This window comes from Lissotriton helveticus, chromosome 10 (genome assembly GCF_964261635.1).
Source record: "Lissotriton helveticus chromosome 10, aLisHel1.1, whole genome shotgun sequence".
NCBI lineage: Eukaryota > Metazoa > Chordata > Amphibia > Caudata > Salamandridae > Lissotriton > Lissotriton helveticus.
Genome location: NC_136071.1, coordinates 997,400,685 through 997,425,319, shown reverse-complemented (window position 1 = coordinate 997,425,319; position 24,635 = coordinate 997,400,685). Strand labels below are relative to the sequence as shown.

Below are 24,635 nucleotides of genomic sequence, written 5' to 3'. Positions count from 1 at the left end.
AAAAGCAGACTGGAGAAGGGAGGCCTCCCTTCTCCAGAGGACCGAAATTACTTGTGTAACTTTTGTTGAAATTAGAGCAGACTGTTTATACTTCCCCTACTGGTATATTGCTCTACCAAGATTGTGGGAATTATTTCTGCATTTTCTCTTTGAATGTCTGAATGTGAATGTGAGTGGGATGACTGTGATATGTGTGACTATTGAAGTGGTGATTGAGATTTTACCTTATTGTGTTCTATTTCTCATCTTTGCGTCTGCAATTTTTCAATCTTTAATGTACTAAGTAACATGTTTGGAATTTTCAAGTTTCAAAATTGATTAAAATAATTAGCTATTAAATATCAATTCCCATTTTCGAATTTCTTTTCTTTTTTGGATGCCATGAGGTGTGCTAAATGACTTCATCAGTTTTGGCATATTTCTTTGTTAGGTTGTTTGATAGGCTCAGCCTTACTGATTAGAGCTAGCCCTTTTTTGTTAGTACTAGTAATGGAAACATAGCCTGTTTATGAAACTGTTGTGTACTGCTCTGATGCAATATCTTTTGTCTCTTGATGTTCCGCTGATATAATGATATGCTGTGATATGTTACGTGATATGGACTAATGCTATGAGTACCGGAGATGCAAACAAGCTGATTATGTACTAATCACTGTTTGAAATGATGCTCTTGATGTTTTTTTGTGTGGTTGAAAAACAATAAATAGAACTTTAAAAAACAAAATAGAATTCCATGAGCTCAGTTAACGATGCAGTCTCTAAAATGGCTACAGAATTCCAATCACCCAAATTAGATATCACCCCCCATGCATCATCATCTGGATGCAACAGAGACATGACTAAAGGACATGGAGAAGCGTGTCAACCCCACCCCAGAGTGGTCCTTGTTGACATGGATGCTAAAAAGGAAACTGAACGACTTGGAAGAAAGGAGCAGGTGAGATATTATGCGAAAAATAGAAGGGACAAACATGATCACTTTTCTCTGTGACCTTCTGCCACAACTGGAATTGTCATCTGTTCTACCATTGGAGAGTCAGAGGGCACACAGGGTTCATGTATCTCCTCCTCTCCCTCGTAGAGACATCAACCAATATTCGTGGGCCTCCTGTGACACCAATAAGCGTTGCAGATTATTTCAGCAATGAAGAAACATGGCCCATTGTAATGTAAGAATCACTAAATCGTCATCTCAGCTGACTTCTACCATGAATCCAACTGTGTGGAAATGGCACGTGGTTTTGTGGCCATGTCTCAAAAATAGTGGCATACATTATGATCTTTTGGTATCTGGCTGTGATGCTGATTACTGCAGAGCACATGTCTCAGGACTATGATAACCCTGAAGAAATGGGGACATTTTGGATGCACTGGATATTAGTGATATGAATATTGAAGAACTCCCTGAGAAATGAACACCACCTGCCAAGGCAAGAGAGGATTGGTCGGCTGAAAATTAGGAGGAGAGAGTCACACAATGCTGGTCCTCAGAAGGGGGAAACACACAACTAAGGGACATGGTGCTCCAAGAGACAAATGGTCTCCATTTAAAGTTTAACAATTAACAAATAGTTTGTTTAAAGAATTGGTTGTAGCCGCTGATCTCCTGGTTCTCGCTTAACATTACAAGGCACTACTCCTGCTGTCCACCAATGACACACAGTTCTTCTGATTGGCGATTTGATGGGTCTTGCTGATTTAATGTATTGGACCTGCCCTGAGAAGTGCGTCCACTGCCATCTGGGTTATGCATCCATAACGTATTCTCTATTATTTGGATATATGAATGTGGCAATTTTATATGCACTTGAAACAATACTAAGGTCCTTGGTTTGGAGTACTCATTAGACACCAAAATATCCCCCTGCAGGACTAGTTCTGATTAAATGATCTGATGACTTACAGACCAGGGCCCTCAGTCGCTGGTAGGCCATTATGCTTTGCCCCAGAGATACAGAAATACTTGTTCAAGCTCTCCAGAACTGGGAGAAGAGACGGCAGTTTTACACATGCACCTCTGTGTCACAGTGTCCTATTAGTACCCTACTGGAGACCTCTGACACAATCCCATAGACAGTTTTCAGATTGACTTTTGCACCCCCCTCTCTGACCCCTGGATTTCATTGAACACTTTATTTTTCTTGGTGCTCTTTCCATTTCAGTCTTTAAAAAAGCATTTGCAATGCAATAGGTCTTGCATTATTAGAGTTTGAACTATTGGCATTGTAAATGACAATGCCTTTTATTCATTTGCATTGGTGCATAAACATGCACTTTGTACTTATGGTCCATGCTTATGAGAAGCAAGGCTGGCAGTCTTTTTTACTGCCAGCCTTGCTCATCATAAGCAAGGACTATACGTTCAAAGTGCGTGTTTATGCACCAATTGCAGGTTTTAAAAACAAATGAATACAAGTCATTGTCATTTACAATGCTAATAGCTCAAACTTTAATAATGCGAGACCTATTGCATTGTAAATGCTTGTTAATAAAAAATTTATTTTATTATTGTGACAGAAGCAAGGGTGTGTGCTCCGGATCCACGTCACAAAGCCAAAAGGTTATGGGCACCAAATCGGAACGGTCCTAACCTAGGAACCCACGGTGATTGACCACCCTTTCAGCAAATCAGAATAAGCCCATCTGACAGGTCCACTCTAATTTCCTGCTGGAAGGAAATCAGAACAAACCATACACAAACTCCCCATGACTTGCACTGGGCACACTGCAAAATTACCAGCAGCCACACACATCTGTTTTTTAGTCCATTGCAATCCTAGCAGATCCTCAAAATTGATCTGCGCCATGGACAAAAACATGACACAACAAAAGAAAAACACCCAAAATAATGAAAATTGCACAAGGAACTTGGGTTAAACATTATGCACATGCTTCAACATCAGGAAATTGTGCTTCAGTCCGACATCCCAAGATCTACATGCAGGTAGCTCAGTGAGTAAACACTCGTGGCTGAATTGGAAGTTAATAGTTGCTCACAAATTTAAATACTATGGGCATCATTCAAGCAGAGCTCTCTAGACGAATGTGATCAGTTCGGCTCTTCAAGCATGTCTTGCCCGTCAATGAACCACAGTGAACAGGTGGTAACAAAATTGAATACCGGCAAAAGTAGACTCGGTCTTCTAGGCATCCAATGTTGGTTAAAAGTGTGATACTGAATTAAGGAAAAGCAACATGTTAATTACTCTGCTGACAATCACTAAAACTGTGACATGAAACATAATTAGAAAAAAAACTATTGCTAATAAAATGGTCGTTATTGTTCTCTACCGAATGAAACAGCTGGCAGTCAAGAGTATTTACTATTTCAATATTCTCCTTTCATACGGCCTTACTAAATCTAGACAACTTTCTTCCAGGAAACCTTTTTTGTTGTGAGAACATTTGTTTATTTGACTCCACCACAGTCAAAAATGGGTGTGGGCATAGGGAGCAGAAGAATCAAAAAAAAAAAAACCACAAAGACGCGAGTTTCAATAACACGAGAAGCCGGCTGTGTAAGTGGTGGAGTGCGGGAGAAGTCTCGAGTTTATGCTGGTAGGAGCATGCAGTATATTTTGGTGAAGTGAGGGGGCGCGCACCCAAAAGCTAGTAACTGTAACTGGCGCGTGACCTCACTGCAGATCCCTAATCAAACCTCCAGGCAAATCAATAATGTTATACGTCTCCCTGAGAGAATGCTGCGCTCCTGGGCCCGTGTGCCAGGGTCACAAGATAAAAACCTTGCTAGTGCTAATTAAATAAAACCGCCTGGCTTCTTCTGTTACGTGTCCAACGAGAGTGTACCTCAATGTTTCCTGGAAAAGCAGTCCGTATGTAAGGAACCGAAGCCAACCTTTAACAGAAACATAACAAGGAAAAACAAGAGCAGTGAAGGTATCACCGCCGCCGGCCCGATTCGGCCCGAAAACCGGAAGTTCGGGAGCGTCACGCCTGTCGTGGGGTGGGACTTCTGCCTTCTGCAGGAAGCCCACGGAGTGGCTGGCTGAGAGGAACAGTGGTGATGCGGGCTCCCATGCCTGAGGGAGAGCCCCGGGGTGGCTGCAGAAGTAAGGAGGGTCAGAAGTGGTGGCTGAGGCCGCCAATGCAAGTGCGAGGCTCCCATGAGTGAGGGAAGCCCCGCGTGCGCCAGGTCATACAAAGCATAGGAGATGAGACCAGGGGAGTTCTGAGGCTGATGGAGCCTGTAGCAGCGACACAAGAGCCCGGTGAGTGGGGTTTAGTTGTACCGTGGGGCTGGTGCGTGTGTTTATTTTTTAGTGATTGCATACGCGGGCTCTGGCTGGGGGTTGTCTTTTAGTGATTGCATATGCGTGCACTGGCAGGGGGCAGCTGCTTACGCGTGCACTGGCTGGGTTTTTTTTATTAGTGATTCATATGCGTGCACTGGCTGGGGACGGCTGCTACGTGTGTGTGTGCGCGTTCAAGTTAACTTGAGCCTAATTAACGTGGTGCCAAGCACCAGCGTACACGTGCGTATCTCATACATTACATGCAAGCACGACTTCACAAGCTCGTACACCTGTGCAAATCGCCAAAAGCCCTGCTCATACCCATCTCCTGTCCCACTTCCAAGGCAAGTCCAGAACAATAAGCCTCGCTGGCGACAGCGATTCGCGCTGTGTACGCCAGTCTCGACCTAAAAAGGATAACAATGATATCCCTGCTTACACTTATTTAAATTAATGAAACCTTTACTGCATCTAGCAGATTAGTGACTTTGATACATGTGGTGGGCGACTACCCATCCCAATTCAGAATTTCCTTTTTTACAGCCAGGAAATGTACATATTGTGACACAGTTATTATAATTGTTCATGTTTCTCTGCCACTTATGTAAAATTGTCAATTTGCCAATAAACTGACACTTCTGAAATTCAAAATGACTACATTCATCATACATGTTTAAACCATGTGTTGAAAGCCAGAGAGAGATTTCATTTATTGCATTAATCAGTAAATACAAGTTCTGAATCCCAGGATTGAATATTGTAATTTCCCTGACAATTGCAGCATTGTGTAAAAAGTAACTATGTAGGTCTTACCTTACCTGGACTGTGTCTGCTGTGAGTCCTAGCCCCAGTTGGAGCCCCTCCCGTCCTGGACCCCCGAAAGTGTGGATAAAGATACTCTGCCAGCCCTGATGTGGGCTTCACCAGAACTGAGGTCGTGAGATACAAACTTGACACAGCACCTTGCATTTTCTCATCGAAACCACCGCAGGGTGACACAGCCTTGATGCAAGCCCACATGGTAGCCCTCACAGCTCATCACATCTGCTGTGGCGTGGCACATCCTCGATGCAAGCCCAAATCGCAGCCCTCACAGGCGCATCCTTGATGCTAACCTTGCATTGTTCCTCTAGACCTCCACTGCGGGTGCAACACTCCTCGTCTAGATCTTAAGGTGTATGTCTCAGCTGGCCTTACTTCGTATTTCGTATTTCATAAACTTTTATTCGATTATAGAATCATATAATCATAAAAAGAACATTTTTAAAAAAAAGGAGAATTTTTTTTTATTTTTTTTTAACTTAAATCAGAAAATAAAAACAGTATGGAGATAAGATCACAAAGATGGAGTTTCGGGATGGTAATGTAGTCTCTCTAAATTGAAAATAATACAAGTTTAGTTAGAAACTTTGCGACGTGTTAATATAACTACTTTAAGAAAGGTCGCTATCAGTTTCGCTTCTTGTGGGGATTTCAGGGATTGTAAATGGGAAAGTGCTGGATACGATTGTCTAAGTCCATTGGATCGGAGGATAGGAATGATCCATGTTTTTCTTGCTGATCTGTAATATTTACAAAAAAGGACTACATGGATCGTGGATTGTGCAGAAACTCCATCGCAGGGACAGCTCATCAGATTACGGGACCAGTTCTTCGTTTCCGGAAATGAGACCAGTCGGTAAAAAAGATCAAACCGGAGCCTTGTAATTAGGAGCTTTTCATAATTCGATAAGAGATATGTCAAATAGGGCTGAATGAGTTTCCCTGTCTGCAGTTTACAGATTTTTTCATTTTGTATTTTAGTGATCTCTGCTTGGTTTCGAAGTTCCCTTAGATGGCCCATACATATTTGTTTCAACTGTTTCTTCGAGATGTCTTCAATTGAGGGTGGTTCAAGGAAATAATGCTCACAGTCAAGATCTACAAAGAATTTATAGATATAATTCAGCCACGGAATTTTCCGCCAGTGCGCTAGGTCAAGACAGTCGGAAATAAGGGAACGGGTAATGTGACTTTCAGGATTACACCATATTCGCTGCCACAATAAGATGGGCTGGCTTCGTATGGTGTCGACAATATATTCCATCCCAAGCTCCCGATGCGAGGCTAAAATCGGGGAACTTTGGGGGAGAGATAGGATGTATTTAATAAAGTCGTTTTCGGTGACCTGGAATTGATCAATACATCCATAGCCCCAGATACCTGCTCCATAGGTAGCCACACTGTGGCATTTTGCATAGTATATAGTTAGCAATTCCGCTGGGGCTGGTTTGCCTAGTTTTCTTGAAAAAGCGGTTAGTGCTGAGGTAGCGCGGCGAAAATTAAGATTTCTAGCTTCCACTGCCTTGCGCCAGGTCATTGTGTCGTCCACTAGGATGCCCAAGTATGGGTACACAGGTGTTTTTTCTAATCTGGTGTTGTTTATAAGTATGGGCTTGGAGACTCTTGGCCTTGGGCCAATGTTCATTGTGAAAGTCTTTTTGATATTAACTTTAAGGCCAAGTGAATCCATGAAACTCACATACTTATTAAGCTGCAGCTGGAGTTGGTTAGAAGTCCGTGCCAGAATTACAGAGTCGTCGGCATACAGGAGAATAGGTACCGGGCGGTGGTCTATCTGCGGGAGGTCCTGGCTCCCTTCCAGCATAGCCTGCTCGAGCCCATTTGTATATAGGTTGAACAGGAAGGGAGCCAGTACGCATCCTTGCCTTACTCCTCTCGAGATTTTGAAGGGTCGTGAAAGTTCACCGCCGGTGCCAAATCGAACTCGACCTTCTGCATTGGTGTATAGTTCTCTTAGGAAGACTAATAGAGGTGGGTCCACTCCGAGGTGTGCTAGGATCTGCCAGAGCTTAGCGTGTTGTACGCAGTCGAACGCCGCGCTTAAGTCTACATAGACCAGGAAGATGTTGCCTCCTTTAGCGCGCGCGTACTTTCCAGCCAGGAGGACGAGGTTTAGGGCCTGCTCAACCGTTCCGAGCCCCTTCTGGAAACCATATTGCAGGTCAGTGATGATGTTATTCTCCCGGGCCCAAGATTGTAGTCGGTCCAGGAGTATTCGGCCTGCAATCTTGCCAGTGGAGTCCAGAAGGGAGATCGGCCTATAGCACGCAGGGTCATTTCGGTCCCCTTTCTTGAAAATAGGCAGTAGTGTTGATGTTGACCATGAGGGAAAGAGACCGATTGAAACTACTGCAGCCATGACCCGTGTGATTATTTTCGACCAATAGTCGACGTCGTATAGAAACAGGTCCATGGGGACCCCATCTGGACCAGGGGCCTTGCCTGTTTTTGAAGCCTTAATTGCCTTTCTAACCTCATTTAGACTAAGACGTAGGTTAATTGGATAGATGTTACTCTTAACCAGATCGGGTTCATGCATTTGGGTTGTTGGTACGACATCTGATGATAATTCAAAGATTTTTGAAAAATGAGAGACCCAGTCGTTCTCGGTTATTGCCACGTCGAGATGGTCAAGATCGCTGGTGCTGGCCAAGAATGGTGATCTTATGGTCTGCCAGAAGGCAGTACTGTCTTTCCTTAGTGCAGTCTCATGTAATCGAAGCCATAGGTCTTGCTTAATCTGTTTTTTACAGTTTTTTCGAGCAGTGTTGTACTTTTTCCTCAATTGGGAAATTTTTTGAGGGTCTCTCGGTTGCTGGTGTAAGGCTTCTTTGAGAAATGTAAGGGCCTTCCGACAGGCGGTATCAAACCATCTCGTGGTGTGAAGTCTGGGCTTATTTTTTGGATTAATGAATAGCTCGTCCCTTATTACAACCTGGATGTTTTGAAAAGAGGTGACAATTAGTTCTGGGGGTGTCTCGGGGGACAAACAGTTGGTTAGCCAGATGTGTGTTTTTTCGAGAATCCTTTGAGTCATCTCTTTTGGGTCGATCTTGGTCCATTTAATTGCATACCCGTTCAGCTTCTTCAACGCCAGCGACTGTTGATCGAGGGAACTAGCTTTTGTGGGGAGTATCTCGGCTTGTTTCATATGTATTTCCACACTAAGTGGGTAGTGGTCGCTGATTGGATTAGACCCAATCTTGTAGTTGCTTAGCTGCCCTTTATATGAGTTTGATGCTAGAATGTAGTCAATGGTAGACAAACATCCTCGCCCATGGAAGGTGGGTAGAAAAGCCTGTTCCGGGTTCACTAGTTCGTTTACAAAGTCAAGATCTAGAGTAAAGAGGGTTTCGTTTAATTTGTTACCACCTAGGGTGTGCACAAAGTGTGCAATGGGATTTCCAAGTTCGTTGTAAAGCCCGCAGTTCCCGTTTTTGTGCTTTGGGCACAGTGTGAGATTAAAGTCTCCACCCCAGATGAAGTAGATTGTGCGGTTATTGTTGATTTTTTGGAATGAAGATAAGTATGTGACTATTTTGTCTAGATGTAAGCAACATTCCAGAGGGCATGAGTTATTGTAGTAGTTTATAAGGAGATATAGGTTGCCTTTCAATACTGTTAACTGTGTGATTTGTATGATTTGAAAAATGGGTGTTTCCTTTAACAGTTTCACAGTAAGGGGAAGGGTATTGGAAATGTAGGTCGTAAGACCACCTTTGGGTCTGCCCATGGTACCTGATAGTGCTTGAGTGAAGAAAGTTTTGTAGCCAGCTAAATGGAGTGGTGTTGTACACCAGGTCTCTTGTAGGCACAGAATTTGGTGACTCTTTGCTGTATCCAGCCATGAGGAAGAAGTTATTTTTGTGTTTAGACCTGCAACATTCCAGTAAGCGATGGCAAATCTCAAGGTTGAGAGTTCCGTCATGGTGTGTGCTGGTCTTATCGGGTTGTTAGCAGTCGTGGTGCCTGGTGTTTGTCGTGTTTTGACACAGGAATATTCGGATGAAACTTCAATGGCTGTGACTTGCTGATGGCACGTTTTGTCCCTGAATGGTCAATCGACCATTTCGAGACAATCAAAACGGTTCCGGGTTGGGAGGCCCTGCCAACCTTCATAGGTTTGATAGGGACTTTCTTGCCAGTAGGGCCTCTGGTGTTCTCTAGGCCTATTTCTCGGTCCACCCCTACCTTCATAATCATATGGGTATTCCGTCTGTTTCCATGGCACTTGATACCATGGCTCTTGGTTCCAAGGTTCTTTAGGGAACTGATGCCATGACCAAGGTGGGGGGTTGCGTTGTTGTTTAGCTGGGGGATAGAAGAAGGAGAGATGACGAGCGTCAATCCCCCCTTTTTTTTCAAGCTGAGGCCAGGCACAGATGTAGTCCACTGTTGAGGGATCTCTACATGTTACGATGATGCAGTCTCCGCGGATTGTTTTTGTAGTTTTGCCTATCCAGGCTACCCTGCGGGCTGTAGTGACCCCTCCGGATAGGTGGGATTCGAGAGGTCTATTGATGCTTAACCACTGCATGGCCTTGTTTTTAAGTGACCATGCCGTTTCAGGTGTGTCATCTGTTAGCTCGGGTACACCTGTGAGAACTATTGTGTATGGGGTGGCTTCCGGAGGCAAGTGGGCAGGGCGTCTAGCTGCTACCGGTTTTTTGGATGTATTTTTAGGAGTCGGTTGAGAGGGCAGTGGTTTCGATGGAAAAGTTTCAGCCCTTTTTTCTGGGCAGGCTCTACTGGTGTCTGTATTTGTCGACGGACCTGGGGTATCTATCATGTCTGGGTCTACATTTACTTTTTGCTGAATAGATATAGGAGAAGGTTTCTCTCTCTGGGGTTGGGGCGCTTTAACTGCCGCCTTTGGGAGTGAAGTGCTTTGTTTGTGATTATTCTGTGCTAAGGGCGTTGGGTTTGCATGTTTCACTGTTTTCTGTAAGTGTTCTTGATGTTGTTTTTTGGGTGGCTGTAGGGCATTCCGCTGACCCTTTGTTTCTATACGGGTGTTTGTATCTAGAAGGGTCGCCGAGATTATGGATAACTGAGCTTCAAGATTCCTAATGCTGAGTTGGATAGGCTTTAGGTATTGGTATAATAGGTCTTTCGTTGTGGTAAGGACTTGCGAGGTAATTCTGCAAGTTTTGCATTGGTTTTCGAGATGGTCGGTTGAAATTGCCTTGTGTGGTTGATCGGTTACTGGGAGAAGTAGTATGCTATGTGACGTAGTGAGATTTGATTGAGTTATCAGGTGTTCTGAGCTCGAGATATTAGTTCCTAATTCTTCAGTGATTTGTGGATGTTTATTTGGAATTGCTCCTTCCCTTTCATCTTGTTGGAGCGAGTTTTCATTTAGCTGGGCGGCCCCCTGAGTATGGCAACCGGCTAGGTCAGGAGTGATTTCCAGGTCGTCAAATGTTATGGAGAGATCTGACTCAGACTGTGTGACGGAGAGATTTACTACCGACGGTACTGTGTTTGAATCTGGTGCTAATAAAGTCATTGGAAGAGAACAGTTCTGTGTGCTGAGATGAATGGGAGATGTAGCGTTTGCTATAGCACCCAGAGAGGAACGCTTCGCATTAGCGCTCATGAGATCTAGTGATACTCTCTTTTCCATTAGGGCTATACTCTGGTTTATTGTCTCATGGACCCGCGAAATGAATAGGTCGATAGGACCTGTTACTTGTGCTACCTCCTGTGCGTGTTTGGATTTTGGCTTAGTGGTACTCCTTGTTTTTGGTGGCATGATGTTACCTGGTTTCGGGTTCAGTGATGGAAAAGAGATGGCCCGGTCCGGTCTCTATCGGGCACTAACGGGCAACAACGGGCCCGCCCTTGGCCCGGGCTTTGCCCGGGCTGCGTCCCGCGTTGCGTAAGGCGATCTTTCTTTTATAGCTGTGAGGTTGAGGGGGGGCGTGGCACTGGGAGGGGGCGCGGCTCCCTCGGGAAGAGGACCAGCTGTTGATGTTGCTTGCTGGTCCTCGCAGTCCCGGGGCCGCACCTCTCACCTCCTCTGCGGCCTCACTCTCGCGCTGCTCCTAGCGTCGGTGGAATGTCCTGGAAAGTGGCAGGTATGGAAATGAGCTGCTCCTGCAGCGAGTAACAGAGTTCTGGGCACCAGGAAACTTGAAACCTCTTTGCGAGCGGCTCCCGCGAAGCGGGGGCTGCGAGAGGTTATGGACGCGGCAGGGGGCGTGGCACTGGGAGGGGGCGCGGCTCCCTCGGGAAGAGGACCAGCTGTTGATGTTGCTTGCTGGTCTTCGCAGTCCCGGGGCCGCACCTCTCACCTCCTCTGCGGCCTCACTCTCGCGCTGCTCCTAGCGTCGGTGGAATGTCCTGGAAAGTGGCAGGTATGGAAATTAGCTGCTCCTGCAGCGAGTAACAGAGTTCTGGGCACCAGGAAACTTGAAACCTCTTTGCGAGCTGCACCCGCGAAGCGGGGGCCGCGAGAGGTTATGGACGCGGCAGGGGGCGTGGCACTGGGAGGGGGCGCGGCTCCCTCGGGAAGAGGACCAGCTGTTGATGTTGCTTGCTGGTCCTCGCAGTCCCGGGGCCGCACCTCTCACCTCCTCTGCGGCCTCACTCTCGCGCTGCTCCTAGCGTCGGTGGAATGTCCTGGAAAGTGGCAGGTATGGAAATGAGCTGCTCCTGCAGCGAGTAACAGAGTTCTGGGCACCAGAAAACTTGAAACCTCTTTGCGAGCTGGCCTTACTTTGTCCTCCTAGTAGGTCTACACTCCATCACGCTCAACCTGAATTGTGAATTTTTCCCGGTCCTGCAACCACACTTGGCATTTTGCGATTTTAATCACCATTTTTACCTAAATCTTAAAATATTGCATATCTCTGATTCCACTAATTGGACTGTTGTCATAGATTATTTATTAACTTTTACTCTATTTTTCTAGGTTAGTGTGGGGATTTTAATATGTTGTGTTTTCACTTTATTACTGCCATTGGAAAAACATGTCAAAGGCATACCATACATGGCAGTTGTGGTACTGTCATGTGAGGTGCGATATTAAGGCTTTCCTCCTTTTTCAGCAGTGTCATATTGGACAGGTTGAGAGGTCTGAGACAAAAGCAACCAAAATTACACAAAAAAGGCAAAAGACTGTGCTCACTCATTGCCAGATTTGAAGGAATAACTGACATCTATGGAATGTGGTGGCGTAGAGACTAATGCATCCACTGTAGGACTCATGGTCACAGGTTCTAATCTCTGGGGATCCACTCAGCCTTTCATCCATCTGATATTCAGCTCCTTGAGACCCTTGGGTGATATGTGCGCTTTACAAATACACATGTTATGTTAATGGGGGAACGCTAAAGAGCTGTGTGTAAATCCAAGATTCAATATGCTTTTGCAGGGGCAAGTGATTTCTTGCTCTACAAAGTTTATGGGCCATTTTGTGTTATAATACAATAGTTGAAAGTATTTTAATACCCAATGATTGAAGTATGCCGAATACAGTAGTTAGTTTATTTATACTTTATTCTGGTAGGGAATGAATGAGGTATGGTTGCGTATGTTGTGGTTTTTAAGTGGAATTTACTAAACATCCATGTCTTTTACCAAAGGGCCTGTGATCCTCCTTACTTTAAGATGCTGCTTTAGTTTAATCTTTAATATGATGGGAGTTGATCTCCCATTCCTGAACTCTGACTGAGACAATATAGTGAGGGTGGACATTAAGGCCATGGTTAGGAGTCTGGCAGTCCGAGGACAGCCAGACTCACAGGGGCACGGTGGTGGCGGTCCAGCCACTGACGAACTGGTGGTCCGACTGCCTCATTACGAGTTGAGATGGTCTGAATACCCTGGGACGACCGACACCGCTGCTCCCTGGAGGTGGCTTGGCATCAGGAGGCCACAATATGCTTTGTGGCAATAGTACGAGTTACCTCTCCTCCAGCGTTTACATGGAGTTTCTTACTCCCTGTAACTGGAGGAGAGGAAACAAAGGGGGTCTTACAGGGCCCCCTGGGCCTCCTACGCTTGTGGATGCAGACCGGGGGCATAACAACAGTTCCTGCATGGCATAGACATTTGAGTCTATGCCATACAGGAATCTTGTTGGGTGGCCTCCTTTGTGATACCTTTTTTAAGGGCACCTCCAATGGACCGCCATGCTGCCCGCCCCCCGGACTACTTAAAAGTTGTAATCTGGGGGTGGGCAATGGCGACCTTCAGTCGAGTGGGCAGCAGCCGTCTGAACTGCCGTACCACAGCTCCATCAAAAGTCTTAATCAGGCCCTTAGCATGTTTTTTCCAGATACTATTGCCCTTTCCGTAAAAGAGAGCCTCCCACAAACAGCATTTTAATGAACCTCCTTATGACATTTTTCAATTATCAATCCCAAAATGTAAGTTTGTCTGAATCTGTGATACAGATCTTGGCAGGTTAAAGCCCTCTATGTATTGAACTGTGTGAGGTCAAACAACTATGGTATTTTATCAAAAACGATTTCAACTCCATATATTAGGGATGGGTATAACTTTGCATTTGTGGCGGTTCAATTAGCTGTGAAGAAGGATGTGCCTATTGTTTTACCTATTAGGCAGAAGGAGTAGCATAGTGAGTTGCTCTTGCTTTTATACGGAGCTAAATGCTGATGACATCCTCTCCTTTCCTCAAACCACACACCTAACCATTTATAATTGGGCATGATCTCGAGTCCTTTGCAATTTAGCTACAATAAGACACATTCACATGTTCTCCTGTCAAATAACTGTTTTTGTTTAGTTTAAATTTGCCCCATATTATACCCAATGTTATCAGAAGTCTTTGCAGTTGTATTTATGTTGTGCTCAGTAGCACTATATAATTTACATATTCCAGCAATGTAATATATTGATTGAACAACTTTGGACATTGAGAAATTATGTCAATGCGTAATTATTTGAATCAGATATTCAGAGAATAAATAAAAGAGGGTGGAGTTACCACTACTTGATGATGCTTGCTGTATGAATTTTTGGAGGGACTGCTGAGTTTGTGCCTAACTAAACCTTGACGCATGTATTGGTAGATAGCGATCGGATGGCTTACAATAAGTTAACTGAAATTTTCCATTGGGCCAACATGGATGAGAGAAGAGCTCGGCCTACTCTGTCGCATAACGTCCAGAAAGCAGGCCTAAGTTTATGATCAAGAGAAATTAACAATGAGAAGGCACGAATATGATCAAGGTTGCATATGTCAAATTGAAACCTTGTTTGATTGAAAGGGGTCAATTTGAAGCTCTGAGTTCACTGGTCTAATTGTCTCAGAAGACATATATAGGAAAGAATGTTGCCTCAATGTCCAATAATGTGATGAGCCTAAGATTTACCAGATCAGAAGAATGCCCCTTTTTATGAAGTGTAAAAAGTATTGACCTCTCTCAGGGATAATTCCTGATGGTTATGTATATGGACAAGTGGAAATATTGCCGCTAATTAATATCGGTACTGCAATGTTTACATATATATTAATATCAGCAACTTTAAGCCCTAGTTTGATTCAACAAAGATTGAAACATTTGGACACCCTTAGAAGCAGACAATCTGCTAAAATGTCTTGGACAGATGCAGGGTTGCTACAGGTATTTTATTAAAATGGTGGGATGCCACTCCTCTTTTCCTAGCACTTGCGCCATATATAAAAATTGCTTTATGAGTAATCTGGCTCCACTTTGATGACCTCTGATGGTGGCAGGCTAGGTGACTGAATAGAACAGCCTTGCTATAGCACCAGCTCTGGAGGGCTTGTTTGCAAAGCTTTACAGCTTTCAAATTCCCATTCGAGCAAGTGTGGCTTCAGCCTGATGACATCCTGTATCAATCTATAAATATACAGTGCCAGCAGGTAAATAAATAAACATGCAAAGATCAGGCATTTAGGAAAGTAAGTGAAAACAAATCAATTACAAGAAATTGCATTCTTTACTAATTCATGCAGTCTTGCCTACTTATAGTTTACCATGCAAGATGTTGGCTTCAAGAGGCTGATTTCCATTGTATTTCTGATCAACGCGTTTTAAAAAAGTTACATAGGCAATAGATAGGTTTCGAAATTAACGCACAAGAACACATAGAAAACATGCCAGCAGCAAAACATAAGGATACCATTTAACTATTTATCAAGCAAAAATGAATTTCCTTATTTATAAAGTGCTCCAAAAAAATCTAATTTAACGTATTTAGAACAAAATATTTCAAAGTACTGCAAAACCAAACTAGAGCTCTGAAATATTTTGAATTTTGGCCTTTAAATTTCTGTCAACCGAGTTCAAATATTTTGGTTCAACATGTATTACAAGAGAAAATTCATTGTGAGCGCATTTTTCCACGTGCAAAAATGAACAGCCATTTGAAGTTCACATTTTCAACATGCTAAAAAATATGAACTTTAGTGAACATCCGAGTTGAAGTCAAACTTTTGCTGCCGTACACATTTTCTTTCAGGGGGTTCTGAAGTCTAAAAATGCAATCTAAACTTAAAATAAATGTGAGCAAAAATACAAAGTTGGGGTTGCTAAGCAGTGGCATTAATTTCCCCAATGCAGCATGTGTAAGTATGCACATGACAATGGAATTGTAAAATGTGACTAATACTATTTTTTTCAATGAAAATAATAACTCAATGTTTTAATTACAGCATAATCTACATAAGTAGAAATGCATTGATTTATCAAATCATATAACGATTGATACTAATGTTTTTGCATGTCTCGTGCATTTTTAACTTTCGTACTTAGAAAAAGGTATGGCGTGGTGGGAAGTAGGTTCTTGAATTTCAGAATCCTAATTGTAGTTTGGCAACAAGTGTCTAGTCAAATTACGTATGATTGGCCCTTTTACCTTTTGACTTTCACTGGTTTTCTTTCACGTAGACAACCCTTTTGCTTTGGGTTGTATGGTGTCCATTTGGAGTTTTCCGTTTGACGTACAGCCATTTTCTAAAATCTTTCTTTGAACCCTGGAACCTGCAGTCAGTCGGTTGGGTTTGGTAAGCAATGCCTCTGTCAGGACAGAAGCAAAGAGTATGCATTTTCTGATGAGATTAGGCTTCTAAAAACATCAATTAGTAGAAAGGTTTTGTCAGTAAAGCAAATAATTAAGACGGAGATCACACCGTTGCATTAATGCATTTTTATATGTGCTTATCACCCCGAAAATGCTAAAGAAATAATAATAAGCTGCATTACAAATGTTTCAAAAATTAAATAGGATTCTAGTTATCTATCAAACACACAAGCAGAAATATATATTTACAATTTTACTAAAAGAAGTACGACTAGTACTAATGATGCAACATTCCTACATTAGTCAATATAATTATTAATATTTTAAACAGAAGTATTGCTTCATTCTTTGATTGCACTTTGTTGAATTTCTTACAGTATTAAATCCTAGTTGTACGCTTAGGGGATTATTCCCTGAAGGACTGATTCCCTACCATATTTTTAGAAGTGATAAATATGCACCTTGGAGGATATCTTCTGTGATTTGAGCACATTTATGACTTATAAAATTCCATTTACACCTACATATACAAACATGCCTTAGAATAAACTTAACTCACTTAATTTAAGCTATTTAGCTTTTCTTTATTAAGGATTACTTATTTTCTCCTCATAGAAATGTTATTCATCTGAACAAATCCCTTCCTCTAGACCCTGAAAATAATGGGTGGTTTGGATTTTGTCATGGCTGATTAACAAATGTAAATGTGTACACCCATTGTAAATCTTAGTATTTATGTATTTAAGGGTGTTTTTCACTTTTTCCAACCCCTTCCCTGCGAACATCCATGTTTACTTCCCAACCTTGAAAGTACAAAATTGAGAAATGATAATTGCCATTTAATTTTCTGTGATTATTAATGGAATTTGCTTTCATAGAATTCCACTATTTTTATGAATACGGAATATAATAAAAAATAAAAAATAAAAATTGTTTGTACAATTGCAAGCACAGACAAAAGAAAAATGCCATCTTCATGACACTTACAAAAAGAACAGATGATGGATAGAATGCTGAACCAATCAAACATTCACCCCCAGTCATAGATCTGGGTACATCCATCAATTATTTTCATGCCACATCATTCCAGTTCAGACCCATCCATATGCAAATCAATCTTGACCCTGCTCCCCATGGGAACAGTCCAGCCCGAATTGCCAGGCCAGGTCCACGCTGGACTGGACAGAAGCATCCTGGGACTAGTTTCAGGGTATCACCCCTCATCAGCCAGGCTAGCTTGAATCGTGTGGCGTAGTGAGGACGGGACACACGTTTGTTGTCGCACATCTCAATGACACGGGCACAGAGATGGGTGTTACTTTAACACCTCATATACAAACAACTTCATTACTTTTTATTACAGTTAAAAAAGTTACAACAACATATATTTCTATTGAAAATTATTATTATATGTTCTTAAACTAAGTGCATGACCATGGTAGAGTGAATGGGAACCAACTACTTGAAACTAAACTTTAACACAATGGCAGTACTGGTCTTCGGAAACAAGACCTCCCCATGGGACATGACCTGGTGGCTGACAGGGCTGGATGTAAAGCTCACCATGACAGCACAGGTCAAAACAGTGAGTGCTGCCTGCGCTCACATCCTTCATATGCTATGAAAGGTCTTAAAATGGCTGCCACATCGTACCAGACAAACCATCATGAAAGCACTCATCACAAGCAGACTCGACTACTGCAAAACACTCTATGCTCGGGCTTCTTTGAAAATAAGATCTTCATACACATAATAGTTCAGAGCAGCACTCTTTTATTTCATTTTCCTTCCGACCCAATGCATTTCGGGCTACATTTTAGCCCTTCGTCAGGGGTAGCTGTAAAGAAGCCCGGAAGGGCACAAGGAAATATGAGAAGTTTCTGAAATACAGGACGATGAACTTGTGGATTTGATGTGTGAAACGACAAAAGCATGAAAAATAAGTGTGAAAAACGCAGTAAAAAATGGAGAAGAGTTTGTATGGTTTAAAATGAAGCGGGATCTGGAATCCCTACGTGCAGTGCACCTGCAAGTGGAGCGCGTAGCTACGCGTTCCCCACATACATTACTGAACTTGAGTGTATTTGGGCTTGCACAATCCTGGGTAGCACGCAATTGGTCAAAAGTTTTCGGTTGAAGTAAAAATTGGATATAATGGGAGAAAATGGTGTGCAGACCACCTACATGCATTGTACTAAAAATTAGCCCTATCGCTGGTTATTGCACCCGCAGTAAAGCAAATTCGGAAGATGTTTGATGATGAGCCGCAACTCCACAAGAAGCAGAAAAACAAGTTGGGAGCCGCAATCTTTATTGATGTTCACTATAGACGTATATGGAAGCATTACAAATACATTGAAAAAAATGGACACTGTTTACAAGCATGAGTTGTGTTGTTATATTATTTTGTGTTAGAATCGTAGCTTGGCATGTATATAAGGATGCATTGTGGGATATGTAGTTTAGGTTTTTAATTGGGCAATTAGTTCAAGTGGAGAGGAGTTGGGCGTAGTGGGTTGTGCTTATTTAAACGTTAGACTGACACAGGTGGAAGTAGAAATTATTTGCAGCGTGCACAGCGGGCTGAGAGAGATGACGAAAAATAAGTAGGTATGTGTCGCACGGTAATAGAGAAACATCATAAAGGATTATTTAAGAGTAATGCACTCGATGTTAAAATAGGTGAAATGCATACGATTAGAAAGACAACTCTCTGAATGTAACCGCAACTGCTATAATGATACAAGAAATGGAGTGTCGAATAAGCTTTTTTAATGCCCATTAAAAGGACCTCCCAAGAGGTGCACGATTAGGTTAGGGGTCAAGTCAAGATTCATGGTTTTAGCAAGTATAGTACAGCGTAGAGCAGCAATGCTTTCTTGGTTGTATATTTAATAGCATTGATTGATTTGGGATGTTATTGCTAGTATATAAAAGTGTCCTTTTAAAATGACTTTAAATAAGATATTGATTTTATGTATGAATAATGTATTGTTTAAAACTATCCATTTACAGCTACCCCTGACGAAGGGCTAAAATGTAGCCCGAAATGCATTGGGTCGGAAAGAAAATGAAATAAAAGAGTGCTGCTCTGAACTATTATGTGTATGAAGATCTTATTTTCAAAGAAGCCCGGAAGGTCACAAGGAAATATGAGAAGTTTCTGAAATACAGGACGATGAACGTGTGGATTTGATGTGTGAAACGACAAAAGCATGAAAAATAAGTGTGAAAAACGCAGTAAAAAATGGAGAAGAGTTTGAATGGTTTAAAATGAAGCGGGATCTGGAATCCCTACGTGCAGTGCACCTGGAAGTAGAGCGCGTAGCTACGTGTTCCCCACATACTTTCTAAAAGTGTCATTTTCAAACACACCATTTAAAAACCCTCTTTACTAAAAGATGTGTTACAAAATTCTAAGTTCAGAGAGCCTAAAATGTATTGTTCTAGTGGGAAGTTACACTTGTAAGATGTTACACTGTATCTCCCATTCTATCCTATGGGACAGATAGCCTTTCATTAGTGAAAAAGAAATTGGCAGTATTTCACTATCAGGACATTTCACACACAGCAGATAATGTCCTACCTTTTACATACACTGCACCCTCTCCAGGGAGGTACCTTGGGCCTACCATAGGTGTGCCTTTTAAGTAAGAAAAGGGAAGGTTAGGGCCTGGAAAATGGGTGCACTTGCCAGGTCGACTTGGCAGTTCACAACTGCTCACAGACACTGCAGTGGCAGGTCTGAGATACTTTTCCATGGCTACTCATGTGAGTGGTACAATCAGTGCTGCAGGCCCACTAGTAGCATTTGATTTACAGGACCTGGGCACACACTGTGCACTGTACTAGTGATTTATCAGTAAATCAAATAGCCTATCATGGAAACACCAATCCATAAACACAATTTACCCAGGCAGCATATGCACTTTAGCACTGATCATCATTGGTAAAGTGCCCAAAGTCCTATAGCCAACATACACAGGGTCAAAAACAGGAGTCCAAAATCAAATGTCTGGGGGGGTTCATTGACAAAAGCTAAGTCTTCTTTCACACATATACAAAGCTTTGGACCAGTAAATCTGAAGAGTTACATACATTTAGACCAGCAAACACATGCCACAATCACAAAAGCAAAGCAGGAGATCGGTTTTTCTCATGCATTGCAGCCAAAGCATAGAACGACTTCCCACAAACCATCAGAGCCTCCTCCTCTCTTCTTGAGTTCTGCAGGAGGCTGAAGAACTGACTCTTTGAACAACTTTGCGCTGACCACACACCACACATCCACTCATGCGCCAGGAAACCCTCAACAGTGATTATTGTGCTATACAAATCAACATAACAGAACAGTAACTTAAAATTTTAGACTCTCAATCAAGACACCAATATATGTTAAAAGATCAATTGTTGGTTAAACTGTAAAGCATATCTAACTCATTTCAGATACTGTTTATATGATCATCAAAGTAATCAGAATGGGCCACTCTCCCCAGTCTCTTTCCTTCAGTTCATACCTTTACTTTTCACAGCTTTTATCTTCACAGGAAATGTACTCATCTCCCACTAGTTAGTCTTCTACGGACAACGTTTTCTTGCTGTTTACAGTTCACATTTGCCTACCAAAAGTATTCCTGGCACCTCTCGAGTTTGTAGAAAGATTCCATGGCATAATGGGGAACTACTGGCCATGATGGATGAACGCAGGTGTGTCCATATGTGGGGGGATTTTTCTTTGATTATATTGAGCTTAAGAAGGTTAGATTCAAGATTTGCATTTAAATGTAGCACAACATGACAGATCTTCATTTCACATAAGACCACGTAATTATCTGTAATTTTTCATTATTAAGGGAAAGCAAATGACTCAAATTTCACCTACCCATGCAGTACCAGTCTATTCTGAGTCTCATCTGCCACAGTGCTACCTGTGCGCAGGTGACAGGCTGAGTCAGACTATAGTCTTCGTTGCTCAGCTTCACATGGGAGCACACACACATTTGTATACATAAACTGTGCACAGCCTCTTACCTCATTAGTGAAACAGCAGGCCTCGTTTTAAAAGGTGGGTTCCGGCAGTTACAGCTCAAAACAATCTTAATAATAAGTTTACAAGAGAATCCATTAGGTAGATTTACTCACAGCGTAGGTTAAAAAATAAGAGGTCCAAAGTGAAGGATTCTAGGGATTCTCACCGGTCATAATCTGCTTCTCTGTGATATACTCCAGATTAAAAATTGGTTGATGGCAGTGGCCCTAGTTGCATTGCTGTAACAGCTTTACACTAACTATAAACACACAAATAAGCCTGGAGTGTTGCTAATCTCGACAGCGCACCATCTATACTGGCCACTAGATTCAGAGACAGGATGACAGCAGTGGCTCAATGGATGGCAGGAAACTGTTTACAACTAAACGCGAGTAAAACTGAGGTTTTACTGGTGGGAAAGAATGCCGCCCTCTGGAATGAGCATTGGTGGCCAGCACCTCTTGGTGCTATGCCAATGCCTAAAACAGTGGTAAAGAATCTGGGAGTCTTGATGGATTCCACGCTCAGTTTCCAAACCCATACAAAGAGAGTCGCTGCCACCTGCATAGGTTTGCTAAGGGTTCTTAACCCTTTCTTGAAATATTTTGACCCGGTGGTACGACAGCTTATTGTGCAGTCTACCATACTCTCTTGCCTAGACTATGCTAGCTCTCTGCTCCTGGGGCTAATAAAGCAGAGATACGGCGACTTCAACAAGTACAAAACTCTGCAGCCAGAACTCTGGTAGGTCTCCCCCGTTGGTGCCCGGTTGGAGCCATTATCCAAAGGCTGCACTGGCTTCCGATTGATAAGCGGATCCAGTTTAAAGCTCTTTGCCTACCTTTTAAGATTCTAAAATCTGGCAGCCCGGCATCTCCAGGTAATTTACTGACCCCATATGTGCCCCACCGACAGTTGCGCTCGCTGGGACAGCACATGGTGTCTGTCCCGCGGTTCAAACTCTGCCGGGTAGGAGGTCGCTCATTCCGGTATCTGGCGGCCAAGCTGTGGAACTCTCTGCCGGTACATATCCGTGGTATGGAGGACCTGCTGGCTTTTCGAAAATCCATTAAAACCTTTCTTTACCCTTCAGTATAGTTCATGGGCCTAGCTACACCCGCAACAACCTTTTCGGGCTGTGTGTGTTTGTGTTTTTTTCCAGATTTGTAAGCGCCGGGACGCCCCTTTGCTGGGGCAGCTGCGCGCTTTAGAGAAACCTATTAACATAACATATTTTCATCAGTAGTGTTTCTCATAGTTTGAGGCCTGCTCTATTTGCATTATTCCATATAAACACTACTTGCTGCAAATCATCATTCTGCAAAAGATCACCACTCTACTGGCTGTTAATGACAGTTATAGTACCATTATCCCTAGTGAGAAAAGAATGAGTGACAATTACCACTTATAGTACAAATTCTACTGGTGGAAACCATAATTGGCTTTTTGTCATTTGCAATGCCGGTGGTATGTCATAACAATTTCCTTTATTGTTCATTGTTACCATGGCAGGAAAAAATACCACCTTCCAGAAATGAAAGTGTGAATTGCAATGGCCTGTGATAGGAGCCCGTTTCACAAACCTTCACCCTTGCATTGTCTGGACAGAAGACTGTACAGATGACATCTCAGCCGAAAGCAGCTGCTTATGTTGCTTTTTTATTCTATTACATCACAATTCAGAGCTGATCCTATTTTCAGTTATAAATACTACCATTTTTAGATGCCATTTTTTTATCCCGAGTATAGCGTTTATCTGTGGTGTTTGTTCTTTTTCCCTTCTAAACTGTGAAATATCTTAGTGTTTGACATTTTTCAATTTATCACTGGTTAAAAAAAAGCAACACTTCTTGTAACGAGACTAAACGCGTTCACCGTCTAGGTGCTTGTGAGGAGACCAAGAAGCATTTTGGAAAATAGTACTCAAAGCGAGTGATGAATCGCATTAATAAGTACTGGCTAGATAAGGAGCATCAGTTAGACCTGATTAAATGAATATTTAATCAGTCTAAAAAGCCTTGAATGCCACCTAGAATATGTGTGATGGGAATGTATTCCCTCCGCTGACCAGTTTGAGGGCTTGGCTCAACAGTCAGATGTGTGCCGGAGATCATGTCACCATAACAAATAAAAAATAACATAAAGCATTTAATATAGTTGACCGTGGGGATTGGAGTTAGCTCCGTTCAGCTATTATCTTTTTTTCAATCAGCTCACGTCAGGTATTGGTTGGATGGGCTGTCCATCACATTGTGGAGCATCCCACTGCATTTGATGGATGTTTATATTTTCGGGAATGTGATTTTCATTGGTGAAAGGGGTAAAATAGTTCTTCACCTTAGCTTTATGTTCCTTGTATTATGTGATTTTGTTGTTGTTTTTTAGGAAATACACACAACCCCAACCCCCACCCCTTGGCTTGTCCTCTTTTGGGGTGTTTGTTGTATTCCCTTTACTTGTATTTAATCCTATCTCTTTAAGATGTACATTCCATAATAGCTGATGTCATATAGTACTTTGGACAGTCTTGATTCTGGCTTGTCAGTTAGCTCCCTGACTTTCTGATGGGAACACCAGTTCTTCTCTGTAGCATTGAATAAATACAATTTACTATCATTACATTGGTATCCGCCTCTCTACTTGGATTATTACACATGGCGATGATGAGCTAGTGGAGCTAAACAGCTACAGAGGGAGGAGAACCCCACTGGTGTAAGAAGAACCACGCAAGAGGAAGAAGAAATCTGCTTGAAGAAGAAGCAGGAACAGAAACCACATTACAAGATCCAGCAACTAACGAGATGTATAGCTGGTGAGTCTGTGAAGAAACAAAAGAAAAGAAAAGAGACTCTGCGTGTGAGAACAGTGAGGCAACGATATATTTGGTGTGAAAGACGGCGAACGCTATCAAAAGTGTGCAATGCGTGAGAAACAAGACGGCAAAACATTATCCAGTTTGTGTACTGCGTGAGGATTACGCGAGAGGAATAACCCTCGTGGTCTAGAAAGGAATTGGGGCGCAGACATACACGGTGAGCAGTGGCATTATTTGAAAGTACCAGGGCTCGAGCAGTCAGTCAAGCGCGAGCAAGCTACAGTCTCACCTGGAATCTCAGCGCTGTGTTCGAACCCGGAGAACGACGCGGAGAGTAACGCAGCCGTCTTCAGAGTGTGTCACTGCGGAAGCGGTAGTGACGTAGCCACGTAAGGAAAAAGCGTGACGGCCATTTTGAAAATAACATTGGGTTGCTAAGCAACCTCTTCCGTGACTGAAACGAGAGAGAATTAGGAATTCAACGTTGCTGAGCAAGGGGAATAGAGCGGAGAAGAGTCGAAGCGAGGCACACAAGCGGGAAAAGAAGGGAAGTATCTCGTAAAAAGAATAAGTGCCGTTTTGTAAACTTAAAGAGAAGAGAGAAGAGACTTAAAAAAAAAAAGCGTAGTAGCAGTGAAGAGGAAGGATTGACCTGTACTTTATGTGGTACCATATA

General features: G+C 42.7%; 1 protein-coding gene across 1 annotated transcript in view; it reads right to left on the bottom strand.

Annotated features, from left to right (window-relative positions):
- The window catches only part of TMEM196 (transmembrane protein 196), a 413,699-nt gene that overhangs the window by 88,410 nt on the left and 300,654 nt on the right, over positions 1-24,635 (bottom strand). The window contains exon 5 of the mRNA XM_078664414.1: positions 15,951-16,143. Coding sequence (XP_078520540.1) covers positions 15,961-16,143 — 183 coding nt within the window. The 3' untranslated portion in view covers positions 15,951-15,960. The remainder of the gene's footprint in view (positions 1-15,950; positions 16,144-24,635) is intronic.